Source organism: Sus scrofa, chromosome 8 (assembly GCF_000003025.6).
Source record: "Sus scrofa isolate TJ Tabasco breed Duroc chromosome 8, Sscrofa11.1, whole genome shotgun sequence".
NCBI classification, from domain to species: domain Eukaryota; kingdom Metazoa; phylum Chordata; class Mammalia; order Artiodactyla; family Suidae; genus Sus; species Sus scrofa.
In genome coordinates, this window is record NC_010450.4 from 11,377,918 (window position 1) to 11,390,854 (window position 12,937).

The 12,937-nt window shown below is 42.6% G+C and overlaps 1 protein-coding gene across 3 annotated transcripts in view; it reads right to left on the reverse strand.

Moving 5' to 3' along the window:
• The window catches only part of TAPT1 (transmembrane anterior posterior transformation 1), a 50,277-nt gene that overhangs the window by 12,495 nt on the left and 24,845 nt on the right, over positions 1 to 12,937 (reverse strand). For all 3 annotated transcript variants that reach the window (XM_005666539.3, XM_021101030.1, XM_021101031.1), the window contains exons 4-7: positions 4,824 to 4,986; positions 3,821 to 3,956; positions 1,898 to 1,995; positions 1,365 to 1,434 (exon numbers count right to left, since the gene is read on the reverse strand). In XM_005666539.3, the coding sequence (XP_005666596.1) occupies positions 1,365 to 1,434; positions 1,898 to 1,995; positions 3,821 to 3,956; positions 4,824 to 4,986 (467 nt within the window). The remainder of the gene's footprint in view (positions 1 to 1,364; positions 1,435 to 1,897; positions 1,996 to 3,820; positions 3,957 to 4,823; positions 4,987 to 12,937) is intronic.

Genomic DNA, 12,937 nt, shown 5'->3' on the forward strand with positions numbered 1-12,937 from the left:
ACATACAAATAATATAGTGCATATAAATAATATATGTATATAAAATCATTTTCTTGTAGTCGAACATGTTGAAGTTGTGTGTAAATGTCTATAAAATGAGTACATTACTTTACACATAGGGTGGCTACAGCGGTAAGCCATTCACTTCTTTCACCAACACAGTTCCAGTTTTCTACAAACTTCAAGATATACTCAAACTATCAATCTGCTCAGATTGAGTCAGCTTCCTCCAATGGTCCTTGGGGACACGGGGAAACTTTTAATTTTACAGGAGAAAAAAAAAAAAAAAAGGGAAGCAGAGAGTAAAATATAAGACTGGGTAACATAAAACCTCTGCTTCCCAGGTGACCTGCAATCTGGTTAACAGTAAGTATACAAGTACCGACCCGAAGAATCCTTTAGCTATGAAAGCGCTACTATTACAATAGCATTTCCTAGGGTGTAGGTGGAATTTAGGGGGGAAAAAACAAGACAAAAATTAGGTTTCATGATGATATTTACTCTAAGTAACTACGCACTCTGAGCTTAGTCTGAATGAATTTAATAAAAGGAAAAAATGAAAATCCTACTAAAGGCTAGTTTAGCCATTTCACTTTTTAAGCTATTATCTTCTTCTTAGCCTCAGATAAAATGTAATCAAGAAATGGAATGAGATAAACCTACTGTGGTAGGCTTGGCGCCCCCAGGCCTTGGGTCTGTGAGGTGGTGGGGCTGTGGCTAGAAGCCATCATGCATACAGTGACCCGTCTCAGAAGCCTGATACCTCTGCAGTCATTTCCCTAATAGGCTAGCGTCTCAGTAATTCAACTGTGGCACCCCTGTGGCCTTCTGCATTTCAGTTTCACCTTGACATCCCCGGGGACTGCTTTGCTCTGCCTTTATTTCCACATTTCCCTTCCACTCCAAACTTCCTAGTCTTAGAAAGGAGGCAGGAAGGCCTAACTGAAGAAGCCGAGAACTAAGAGACAATCGGAGGTTTACCGTTATCAGTCTTCTCTTAGTAGCGAGTGAGGGACCCTGGGAAGTCAAATTACGTTCTCTGTGTTTCAGTTTCCACATGTGCAAAATGGAATAATGTCAGCTGCTTCCAAAAAATTTCTCAATTAATGAGAAGCTTCTGGAAGTATGGTAAGGTGCTATTCAAATGCCTGTAATTTTTTATCATCTTAAACATCCTCAGATTACAATAACTAACTGAACAATCAAACAAACAAACAAAACCAACTCAGTAAGGATGTTGAAAGAATAAAAACACAGCTTGAGGCCAAGAAACAGTGGCCCACAGGAAATGTGACATTAGAATTTCAGAATGAATTACAAAATAATACTGCATAAAACTGTACGTAGAATCTAATTGTACATACCACTATTCGACATTTGAAAGAGATTGTTCTTCTCAAACTTCTTGAAAACACTTCCTTTAATTTCAACAAACTGAAATAATAAACACAAATATCATTTTTATCACCACAGTTTTTTTTATTTTTTATTTATTTTTTTGTCTTTTTGCCATTCTTGGGCGCTCCGCGGCATATGGAGGTTCCCAGGCTAGGGGTCTAATTGGAGCGGTAGCCGCCAGCCTCCACCAGAGCCAGAGCAATGCGGGATCCGAGCCGCATCTGTGACCTACACCACAGCTCACGGCAACGCCGGATCCTTAACCCCCTGAGCAAAGGCAGGGACCGAACCCGCAACCTCATGGTTCCTAGTCGGATTCGTTAACCACTGCGCCACGACGGGAACTCCACCCACCACAGTTTTTTTAAATGAACATGCTACATATCTAAGTTCCTAGAGAATAGATAACATTTAGAAAAAATAATTTTATCCCACCCAGAATACTGCTGTTAAAGTACCCACACACCCTCAAACATGTAAAATAAAATCTCATACTTACATTATTAGACATCATGATGGTAAGCAGGGACTTGTTGTGCGAATTGAAAGCTACGTTGAGAGTCGTCGCCTGAACCATGATCAGGATGGCATGCAAAACTAGCAGCAGGCAAGGTCAAGGAAACCACGTGGGTCTGTTTTCGGTTTGTATCAACAGGGAATACTATAAACCTTGAGTTTACAATGGCGAGAAGATGACTGCGCTGTCTAAATCAAGTCTTTATTACCTCTGCAATTTCCCAAATAGCTACAGCTGACAGAACTCTGATGGGATAAGATGTACGCAGCCCGTGAAACCAACAAGGGCAGGGGCGAACCTCTGCGCGTCCCGTCACTCAGCCTGTGAGTTTTGGAGAACGTGTGTCTTCTTTCTGGGCCTCGAGCATTTCCCTCAATGCTTGGGAAAGAGGGCCTCAGCAAAGTGAATTAATGGAGTAAGTTATGGTAAACACTGAAAGAAGGGACTTAGATATATACATTCTGAATTAGGATAATCTGCATTCTAAAACAGAAAAGTATCTGAGTCAAAGTTAGTGTGGAAGTGACTGTCCTCTCTGGTTCTTCAGAGGAGGGATGGGGAATGTAAGACATTAAAAAATGTCTGATAATTAAGATTCTTCTCCAGATGTCACCTTTGAAGACATCCCAAGCTGTAAAATTATATTACATGTGGAATAGTTTATTTAAATTAGAACGGTAACTTTTTACTCCGTTACACTTGAAACAAGCTTTTTACTCTCATAGAAATCTTTGCACATAGTCCTTTAACTTCCCAAATACTAATCCAATTCTTTCAAGCATCGCTCTTTCAGAGATAGTACAAAAAAAATAATAGTAATTAGGAGTTCCCATCGTGGCTCAGTGGTTAACGAATCCAAGTAGGAACCATGAGGTTGCGGGTTTGATCCCTGGCCTCGCTCAGTGGGTTAAGGAGCTGGCGTTGCCATGAGCTTCAGTGTAGGTCACAGATGTGGCTCAGACCCTGCGTTGCTGTGGCTGTGGTGTAGGCCAGCAGCTACAGCTCTGATTCGACCCCTAGCCTGGGAATCTCCATATGCCGTGCGTGTGGCTTTAGAAAAGATAAAAAGACCAAAAAATTAAAAAAAAAAAAAATCACAACACATTCCTGTGAATCCCGCATGGAACTTAAGTGTCAATATGCGCGTGTGTAAATATATACGCGTGGGTACATATACACGCATAGTGTGTCATACACAGTAAGGCAGTTACTCTCCGTAAGTAAAGCTTTCAGATGGGGTGAGGGAGGAGGAACTAATAAAACCTCCAAAATTCTCCCCCAACCAATTTCAAATTTTACTTCTAGATGAATTTATACCTTTTAAGTGGAAGGTTATAATAGGTTTCATAGGTTTAAAGATAAAATTCATAGGATTTTCATAGGTTTAAAGATAAAAAACTAAAAAAACTTTCTAATATAAGGATGAAAAAGTTATATAGATCTATACAAAGTATGTCTAAATACACTATCCTTTTATTCTAAAATCCTTATAATCAGTTACACTGAGAATAGAACCATTTTCTAGCAGTTCAAAGGGTCAGGCATACATGAGGCTCTTTAATTTACTACTATAGCTGACCCTTGAACAACAGGAGTCTGAACTGCATGGGTCACTTACGTGCATGTTATTTTTCAACAGTAAATACTATACGATGAAATGGTCTGTGATTGGGTGAATCCTCAGATATGGAGGCTTATTAAAAGTTATACTTGGATCAGCCCCTGTACTGTTCCAGGGTCAAGGTACTGTTATAACCAATTTCTCAAAAGCCTAAGCAGACACTTCACATTAATCTTCAGGACACACACACACACACACTTAAATCTGAGAAATAGCTATAACCAAATAGAATAATGTAGCCTACACACTGATGGGCGGAATTTCTGAGAAGTCTAGAAGGATACAGACATAGAGAACAGCCATGAAAAAGTGGGGAATCACCCCGATGTGGGCTCTTTTTCTTTCTTTGGGCTCCGTCGCCGTCCAGTACAGAGCATCTAGTATATCTTGCCCAAATGATGAAAACAGACGATCTGCTACCTAAAGAGAAGAATTTTGGAGAGGTGTCTCTTACTATTCCATCTGACTATTTACTAAAATGCAGAGGTCGTGCAAATACTGGAGATCTGAGTTTTTAACTTCCACCAGAAGGTACGCTCCAAAAGAGAGCAGGGATCTTTGTTTACTTACTCACGTACACTGGGAACTTCTGTAGGCTTTGTGTACAGCCAAAGGAAAAAAAAAGTTCTGCCTATAAAGCAAAGAATTTTTTTTTTTGCTTTGTATAACTGCTTATTTTTCATATAAATGCAGATTTTCATATGACAACTACTCTAAAGCATAGTGTACTTTAAAGATACGTGGTGTTAAAAATGCTAAGTACTTAGAGAAACTGGGAGATGCTTTACTTGCGCCGTGTGAAAATCTAAAAGCAATTTAAAATGTAAATCTATCATACCCAACATACACATAATCCTGAGAATATCTTCATAAATTTTAAAGTTCTAGCAAAAAGTCTACATGGGTGTCCAACAAATGTGCAAAATAAATTTCCCTGCCGCTTGATGGTCTACATTCTGCAGGGGATACTGACTCAGAAACGTCCAGGCATCAGGTCCGCTCTGCCCCACCTGAGGACACCTCGTGTCCTGAGGACCCGCTTCCCCGAGGTGTCCCAGGACCGGCACCACTTTGTCAGAGAGGCAGATCCTGCAGCCCCAGCCCAGACCCACTAAATCAGAATGTGCGTGTTGACCAGGTCCCGAGCGACCCCGTGGGCAGCAGAGGCCAGACGCATGGTTCCCAGAGCCGGCAGGAAAGTACCGCAGCCACGGGAAGGCTTGGAGCTGCGTGCCAGCGACACCGGGCTGGGGGCCGGCCCGAGCGGGAGAACGAGGCCCTTCTCACCTCGAGCATGTTGTAGATGATGTAGAGCTTGATGACGGACTGCCCCCTGATCAGGTGGTACATCATGGAGTAGTCCACATAGTGCATCATGAAGTAGCACATCACCAAAATGACGCCCTTCAAGATGTCACACACCTGGGCCGGCTGAAGCAGACGTCTGTCCCTGCAACACGGAGAAGTAATAACATGAGTCTCCCCCGCATGTGTTCGTCAAGAAATCATCTTTACTGGACACACAACGGCATACAAAGTTCACGGGAACCAGGTTGATCTTCTAAAAATTTCAAACCAACAAGGCGAGTTATGCTGACTACTCAACAGTATGAAACGTCCTGCCCAAGCACAGAATATAAAGAAAGCATTACTGCTAGAAGTGGGAGACCCTAACCAGTGAGCACACGGGGCAGGCGCTGTAGGCGGAGTGCCTGGAATCAACGGGGTTCCAGCAGGAAGACACAAGCCTCTGACACCACCCTTAGCGCTGACACACACTGCGCTGCACTTGGTACTTTTTATTTAACAGCATACCAGATTTTTCTGCATGGGTTCAGAAGGAGCTCGTATTTCCACGGCGGTGCAGGGCTCCACTGTTTGGAGGCATTACGATTCCCAGCCTCTTACAACTATAAACCATGATGCAATGTACACGTCATGCCTCATAAGTGAAAATATATCTATAGGATATAAGTCCTAAAACTGGAATCTCAGGGTTATGATCACTTGAGAGTTTGACAACAGGGGCGGTGCTGCCCTCCGTAGGGCTTGTGCCAACACACACTTACACCGGAAACACCACAAGCCCACGGGCACTAGGTCAGGGTTTGGTCAACTTTGCCCATGCCCCTGGTGAAAAGTCGAATCTGGTAGAGTTTCAGGGTTAATTTCTCTCATTAGGAGACTGAAAACCAACTTTATATGTTGAAGTTATTCATCGTCCTGCGAATTCTCTCCTCACATCTTTTTCTTACCTGTTCGCACAATAGCTTTTTTTTTTTTCCTTCCTTCGGTCTTTTTGCCTTTTCTAGGGCCGGTCCCATAGCATATGGAGGTTCCCAGGCTAGGGGTCTAATTGGAGCCGTAGCCACCGATCTATGCCACAGCCACAGCAATGAGGGATCAGAGCCGAGTCTGCGACCTATACCACAGCTCACGGCAATGCTGGATCCTTAACCCACTGAGCGAGGCCAGGAATCGAACCCGCAACCTCATGGTTCCTAGTCGGATTCGTTAACCACTGCGCCACGACGGGACCTCCCACAATAGCTTTTATATTACAAAAGAGAGCCCTCTGTGAAAGGAGCTGAAAATACAGTTGTCCTTCAACAATGTGGGTGAGTCCACTTACACACATATACATATTTTCAATAAATATGTACTACAGTCCAGCGTGATCTGCGGCTGGCGGAACCACGGATACAGAGGAATTGAGACGAGATGGAGGGAGCGTGTATATGGAGGGCTGGCTACTAAGTTACACATGGATTTTCAACAGCATGAAGGTTGAAGTGCCCTAACCCCCAGTCGCTCAGGCATCATCATAATTTTTTTTCCTAATTAATATGGGCGGCGTCATTCCTTATTTCAAGGTCTGGGTATAAAGAGCTAAACCTAAATGGTGAATGGAAACATCTTCCTAAGACGCAGCCAAATCCACATCAAAAAAGACGACATTTGGATTTCTTGCATGGTTAAATCCACTAGACTATGAGTTGCGGTTCTGTTGTCAGTGGTGGATCTGGTTGCGTGGTGTGGTGGTGCAGACGGCTCAGATCCGTGTTGCTGTGGCGTAGGCGGCTACAGCTCTACTATAGCTAACTCCATATGCCGATCCAAAAAAAAAAAAAAAAAAAAAAAAAAAAAAAAAAAAAAAAAAAAAAAAAAAGACGACATTTAAGATTTCTTTCAGGAAATATAAAACTTCTGTGACAAAAATGGGAACGGTGCTTTCTCAGGACAGAAAGTGCTCAGTCTCCTGCTCTGGCAGCTTTTATGCATCACAATCAATAAAAAGCCCAGGTACTTTCATTAGGAGCCTTGGAGGCTCTGCAGCCCTGCCTGCTCACTTGGGCAGCTTCCTAGGGGCATGGGCTCACTCCCTGGCAGCCAGTGGCATCCTGAGCTCCCTCCTTGTCCGGGATTCCTCGGGCACCTGTCCCCTAAGTTCCTCTCTAGCCCTGGTCCACGTTCAGTGCGGGGGCTCTTTTCTCCAAACACAGTGGTCGGGTTCAGCAAGGAAACTGCAGGTCTTCCCAACTGCCGACCCAGAACTCTGTTCTAGAAGATAACGGTGAGGCCCCCAATGCCGACCCTGTGAGCTGGGGGCGCAGAAGCTCATTCCCGTTTTGTACATGCATATGCATATGGTTCTCAGCCAGGCAGGAACTGAATCTCCTCACCGAGAGAAGATGGCAGACTGCAAAAGTCCTGAAAAGAGGCAAATTCCGTGAAGATTGGCTCTGGGAAAGGCTAGAGTGGATGTGAAGACGCTGGGCTGAACCAAGGAGCCTAAGGGAGGACGGGTCACCAAGCTGATCAATCCCTCCCATCGTTTCGCTGCCTCTTTTTGTCACCAGTGCTGTTCCTCTCTCCCAGCAGACTCTGGCCTTTTCCTCCTCTTTCGTGAAATCTAGAGGGAGCTTCGGCTCCCGTCTCCGAACACCTAGCCCAGAACACAGGACTCTGCCAAGGGCTATTCAACCATCAAGGTGATTCCCAGCCCCAACCCCACAAGATTCAAAACTGAAGAGGTATTTTCTCTCTCAAGAGTTGGAGCTAAATGCATTTAATTCAAACAATGAGAAGAAGAGACATTCTGAACACCAGTAGGCTCCGCCTATGTCCCCCCCCCCCCCCCCCCATGGCTGGGGACCAAAGGAAGCATCAGCAAGGAGCACACGAGCTCTGCCCCCCAAGAAGTGCAGGTACAGCTAAGCATATGCTGAAAACCTCAAATCACCCATCATTGTGGGCTGTGGTGTTTGAGAACAATAGGTCATGTTTAATGAATCAAGCAAATGATAGGAAAGGAACGCAGGGTGCTATTAATGAATCTGCATTTCCAAAACGATTTAGATAACTAAAGTAGAAACCTCTATTTAGAGCTTCTGGTACTAGACTGGCATCTACTTAAGTGATCTCAATCAAAGCATTTTATTTAAGAGACAAAGGAATTTTTAAAAAATATATCTACATAGCCAACTGTGTTTCCTTACAAACATTTGCAACAAAGGAATAATGTGTTAGTTTACCTATGAAGGAACATTATGTTAATATAAATTGTTATTAGAAATTAGAGCTGGCAAACATTCGAAGGCTATATCCTCAAATAATAGCACACATTTTGAACCAAGATGATAATAAATTAAAATATAAAATTTAGCACCAGTTTAGTTTTATTCTGCCTAGGATTAAACCAGGCTGTAAAAAGGACAGAAGAGTTGTAAACACCTTATGCTGCAATCCACAGGTATTGTCGGGCAAGCACTGTCCCAGGCACCTGCTAAGTACGTGTTTTAGTTTCCACACTAATCCCTTGAGGAAGGGACCATCACCATCCCAATCCCACAGATGAGGCAAACTATCAAGAACGTGCCTGCAGATGCACAGCTAAGAATTAAGAAACGGGAGGAGTTCCCTGCTGGCCTAGGGGGTGAGAATCCAGCACTGTCCCTGCTGAAGCACGGGTTCAGTCTCTGGCCCAGGAACTTGCGCATGCCGTGGGTGTGGCCAAGAAAGAAAGAAAGAAAGAAAGGAAGGAAGGAAGGAAAGAAAATTAAGAAGTTGGACAGCAGGATCTGGCATCTGGCTCCAGAAGGCATGTTCTCACTCCCATCTACCATTCCAGACTTTTTTTTTTTTAATTTTTTTTTGGTCTTTTTGCCTTTTCTAGGGCCGCACCCATGGCATATGGAGGTTCCCAGGCTAGGGGTCTAATTGGAGCTGTAGCTGCCAAGCCTACACCAGAGCCACAGTAACGCAGGATCCGAGCCGTGTCTGCGACCTACACCACAGCTCACGGCAACGCCGTATCCTCAACCCACTGAGCAAGGCCAGGGACTGAACCCGCAACCTCATGGTTCTTAGTCAGATTTGTTAACCGCTGAGCTACGACGGGAACTCCAACCATTCCAAACTTTTTAAAAACAACTTTTAAACTTATAAGAATCATGACTCAGTATTTTTCATCTTTCAGCATAACAATATTGTGTAATCTGTCACTCTACTGTCATCTCTTTGGAAAAATTACTGTGCTAAAAAACAAATACAGCTATAATTTTTCCTAATTTCTACGAAGAGAAAACACAGGGCTATCTCCACTAGACCCACTATTCTGTGCTCTGGTGAAAATTTCCTTTGCTTACATTACATCACAACTGCTTGCTTCAGAGATGACTCTGATTTTCAAAATTAAAGAGATTTACTCAAATTAAAAAAAAAAAAGCAGAACTCTTAAAAGACAAGGGTCTTGTTTTCATATACATGTCCCTGTAGATGAAAAAGGAAAGTTGCTTTTAAGGTGGCATTATAGCATTACAGCCTCTCTGAGTAAGAAAACACCTAACCTCAAAATAAGTTCGCTGGTTAAAAACTTGAACCAGTTCCAGTATCCGTTTCCTTCTCTGCCAGGGTATTTTCGGAATGACTATATGATGAGAATTTCCAACTCCATAAGAAGCTTATCTAGAGCCCTGCCAATCAACTCTGAATTGGCTTTTGAGCAAGTTCTTCCTTATAAATTCTAGTTAAATGGTAGCTCCTGGCAATTCATTTTGCAAAGGCTGAAAATCCCACACTAACAAACACAAAAACAAGCTCAGGAAGCTGTTGGACAAAGTAAAAAACCCACTAATTGAATTTACAGGTTTTCTGTCAGTTATCGCAAGACAAGTAATATTAAACAAGATATTCAACAGAAGCGAAATTTTTTTTTTTTTAATTTTCAAGTTAAGCCACTCTTACGGAAATTAAACTTTCTACATTTCTAAATTGTATCTTTTAGTCATTCCAATACTTCCACTGGATTTGCACAATGACCAGTTGTTTTGAGGGAACTTTGGGGGAACATAATGACGTAGCAGATTAGGGTGACCAGGGCAGGCCGTTTCCTCCTCCTGTCTAGCAGGAGACAATGTGCCCACCAACTAAGATTCAAGGGAAGAGAAAGATCAGGAAGGAAGAGGAGGCAGCAAATGACCAAGAGAACTGGGATAACCCAACCAGTTAATTTTCAGATCAGCATGATTTGATCCTTCTTTCTTTCTTTCTTTCTTTCTTTCTCTTTTAAACATTTTTAGCTATTTGTGGTATAACTGAAAGAATGGAGAAATACAAGCAATATTGAAAAAAATGTAAAACATTAAAAATGGTCTCCCTTTTTGAAAGACAAGTTGTTTCATAATTTAAAGTAAATTAGAATAAAGTATTAATATTAAGATGTTTTCCTTAAATAGAAGACTGAACATTTTAAATCTTAAGTCTTTGTGACAGACAGGAGAAAAATACTTGTAAATGCTTAAACTGAGGGATTAAAATGTTCCCTGGGCTTTAGAAAGATTCTAAACTATACTAGGGCAAAAGGCACTGTGTTTGGTGCCTGGGGCGACGCAGAAGTAAAAGCTGCTCCCACTGAAGGTACTGAGCTCAGGGACGGACGTGCGGAGGGAATGAAGCCTCTGCCGCGGGTCTAGACCAACACGTACGTACAACTAAAGACCATTTCATCCCAGGACTTTCCTGTGTTAGGTGAGATCCTGGGCGAATCCTGCACAAATGTGGACCAGGCCCTATGACTAAGGTCGGAACCTCACTTTCTTCAGCATGTGTCCATCCCCAAACAGTTACGTCTATTTTTTTCATTATAATTAGTATTCGTTTGTGCTGATGTCGATCTGGCCAGAAGAGAAGGAAAATCAGGGTTTACTCACCACGAGGAGTCCCTGTGACACCACATTCCATTCTATAAAGGAAGTGAGAGTGCTCCTCCCTTCGCTCTGATTTACGAGAGAGAGAGAAAGAAAGAAGATTGTAATGTCACTACACTACTTGGGGCGTCATGGTGAGGAGACGGGACAACAAAACCTGAGGTTAGGAAGACTCTCTAACAATACAAATACACTGCCTGCTACAAATCAGCCACGGAGATCAGCCCTGGCAAGAGGAAAAGACAGACGTACTTACGTCCCCAGAGAAAGTCACCAAGAGCTCTCCCTACGTGGGCCACTGGGCTGGCCTCAAATATGTAGGCTGAAATTCAGGTTTGTGTCAAAAAAGAGAAAAATCTAGTGTGTGTGTGTGTGTGTGTGTGTGTGTGTGTGTGAAGTTCATTTGAGGCAGAGCTACCTTGAAGAAGGTAAGGCATACGGAGGAAACCCAATGGGTTAAGGAAATCTCAGGCATTTGAAATTCCTAATCCTTCGGGAGACAGGGAGACAAGAGCTTTCTGCGGGGTAAATTCTCAAAAGAAAAAGACACCACTGCCTCTTAAAAACAACAACAAAAAGTATATAAAGCCTCAAGTAAGAGTTATGCCTAAAACAGGTGAGAAATCAGTAAAATCTACTTGCACATATTTCATTTTGCTCTCATAGCAAATGAAAAATACTCTAGCATTTATTAACTTAAATCTACTCCACGCTTATTACTGTCGAAAACATTTTAGCAAAGTTTTCAAAACTAACTGTTAGTTCTTGACACCAGATAGTATGGTTTTTCTCTACATCTCCCTCAGCGTTTAACTCAAATGTGACTGAGAATTCTAAAACAAACTAAGTCATAGGTTAGAGGAGGAACAAGGATTCACAAAAATGCCAGGTGAATTAAAATACATCTATAATTGGTTACTACTGATTTAATCTATAAGTAAATGTGGAAAAATAATGTTAGATACCTCTTTAGTATAATATAGAGCATTCTACTTTTCTAAAATAACAAAATACTTCTGTTCGTCCAAGAAACAGGGATACTTCTTAACAATGAATCAAAACTTACTTCTGATTTCCATGTCCTCATCATTAAAAAAATTATCCCATTTCAAGAAATTCCCCATATGTTTTCCCAAAATTATACTGCCCTATCTGGGAAAGAGGGGAGAAACACATCAGTGAATTGGCTTTTAAAGAATGCGGATGTACTTCTTTCTTTATTTTGGTCTATAACAAAACATATGGGGGCAAAGATTCTTCAGAACTGTCAATTCATTAGCAATAGTTTTCACTGAAATATTCTTGAGATCACTGAGGACAGGTGCAAACTTCTTACGGAAGCAGTGCATCCTTTGCAAACAACACACACACGACTACCAAGTCAAGGAAATTACCCGGCTCACATCTCAAAATGAGTAATATTTTAACAGGGTCAAAAGCTGGCAAAATGCCCACCGGTGAAGCAATCATGGTACAGGCTGGGTTTCCACAAGGGGGCTGCAGATTCACCCTGGCCCTCAGCCTTGGAGAAAGGCAGAGAGTCTACTTACTTCTCAGGACTGGCAAAACCCCAAAACCAAAATGACAAACCATGGTAAGTTTGCAGAAGGTTTAGAAGTAGGTTCAAAGAATCAATTCTAAAGCAGAAAATCTGGGAGGCTGTAGCTTTGAAGATTCTCTCGCAAATGCTGTACCCGACACTACTGTGCAGGAAAAGGAGGTGAGAACACAACCCACTTCTGAAAAGATGGCAGCATCCGTACTCCGCTAGACGGGGCACTGCACCTACAGCTCCAGGGCGCACACAGTTCCCGTGTTCTGGCAGCCTCCTGATGACTCTGACAACATCCCTCACTCTTTGGGCAATAATTGCAAAGAAATAAGGATGATAATTTTTTTTTCCTTATTAGCAGAAAGAAAACTAAAATACAGGAGTGTGAGAAAAAGAAAACAAAAAGAACACAATCAACTTTTTTGCTGGCCTCTTTAATTTCCTCTCATCTCTGAGAAAACAAAGACTGAAAGAAAGAGCACTTTGTGTGTGTGTGTGTGTGTGTCTTTTTACCATTTCTAGGGCCACTCCCGCGGCATATGGAGGTTCCCAGGCTAGGGGTCTAATTGGAGCTGTAGCCTCTGGCCTACACCAGAGCCACAACAACTCGGGATCTGAGCCGCGTCTGCGACCCACACCAC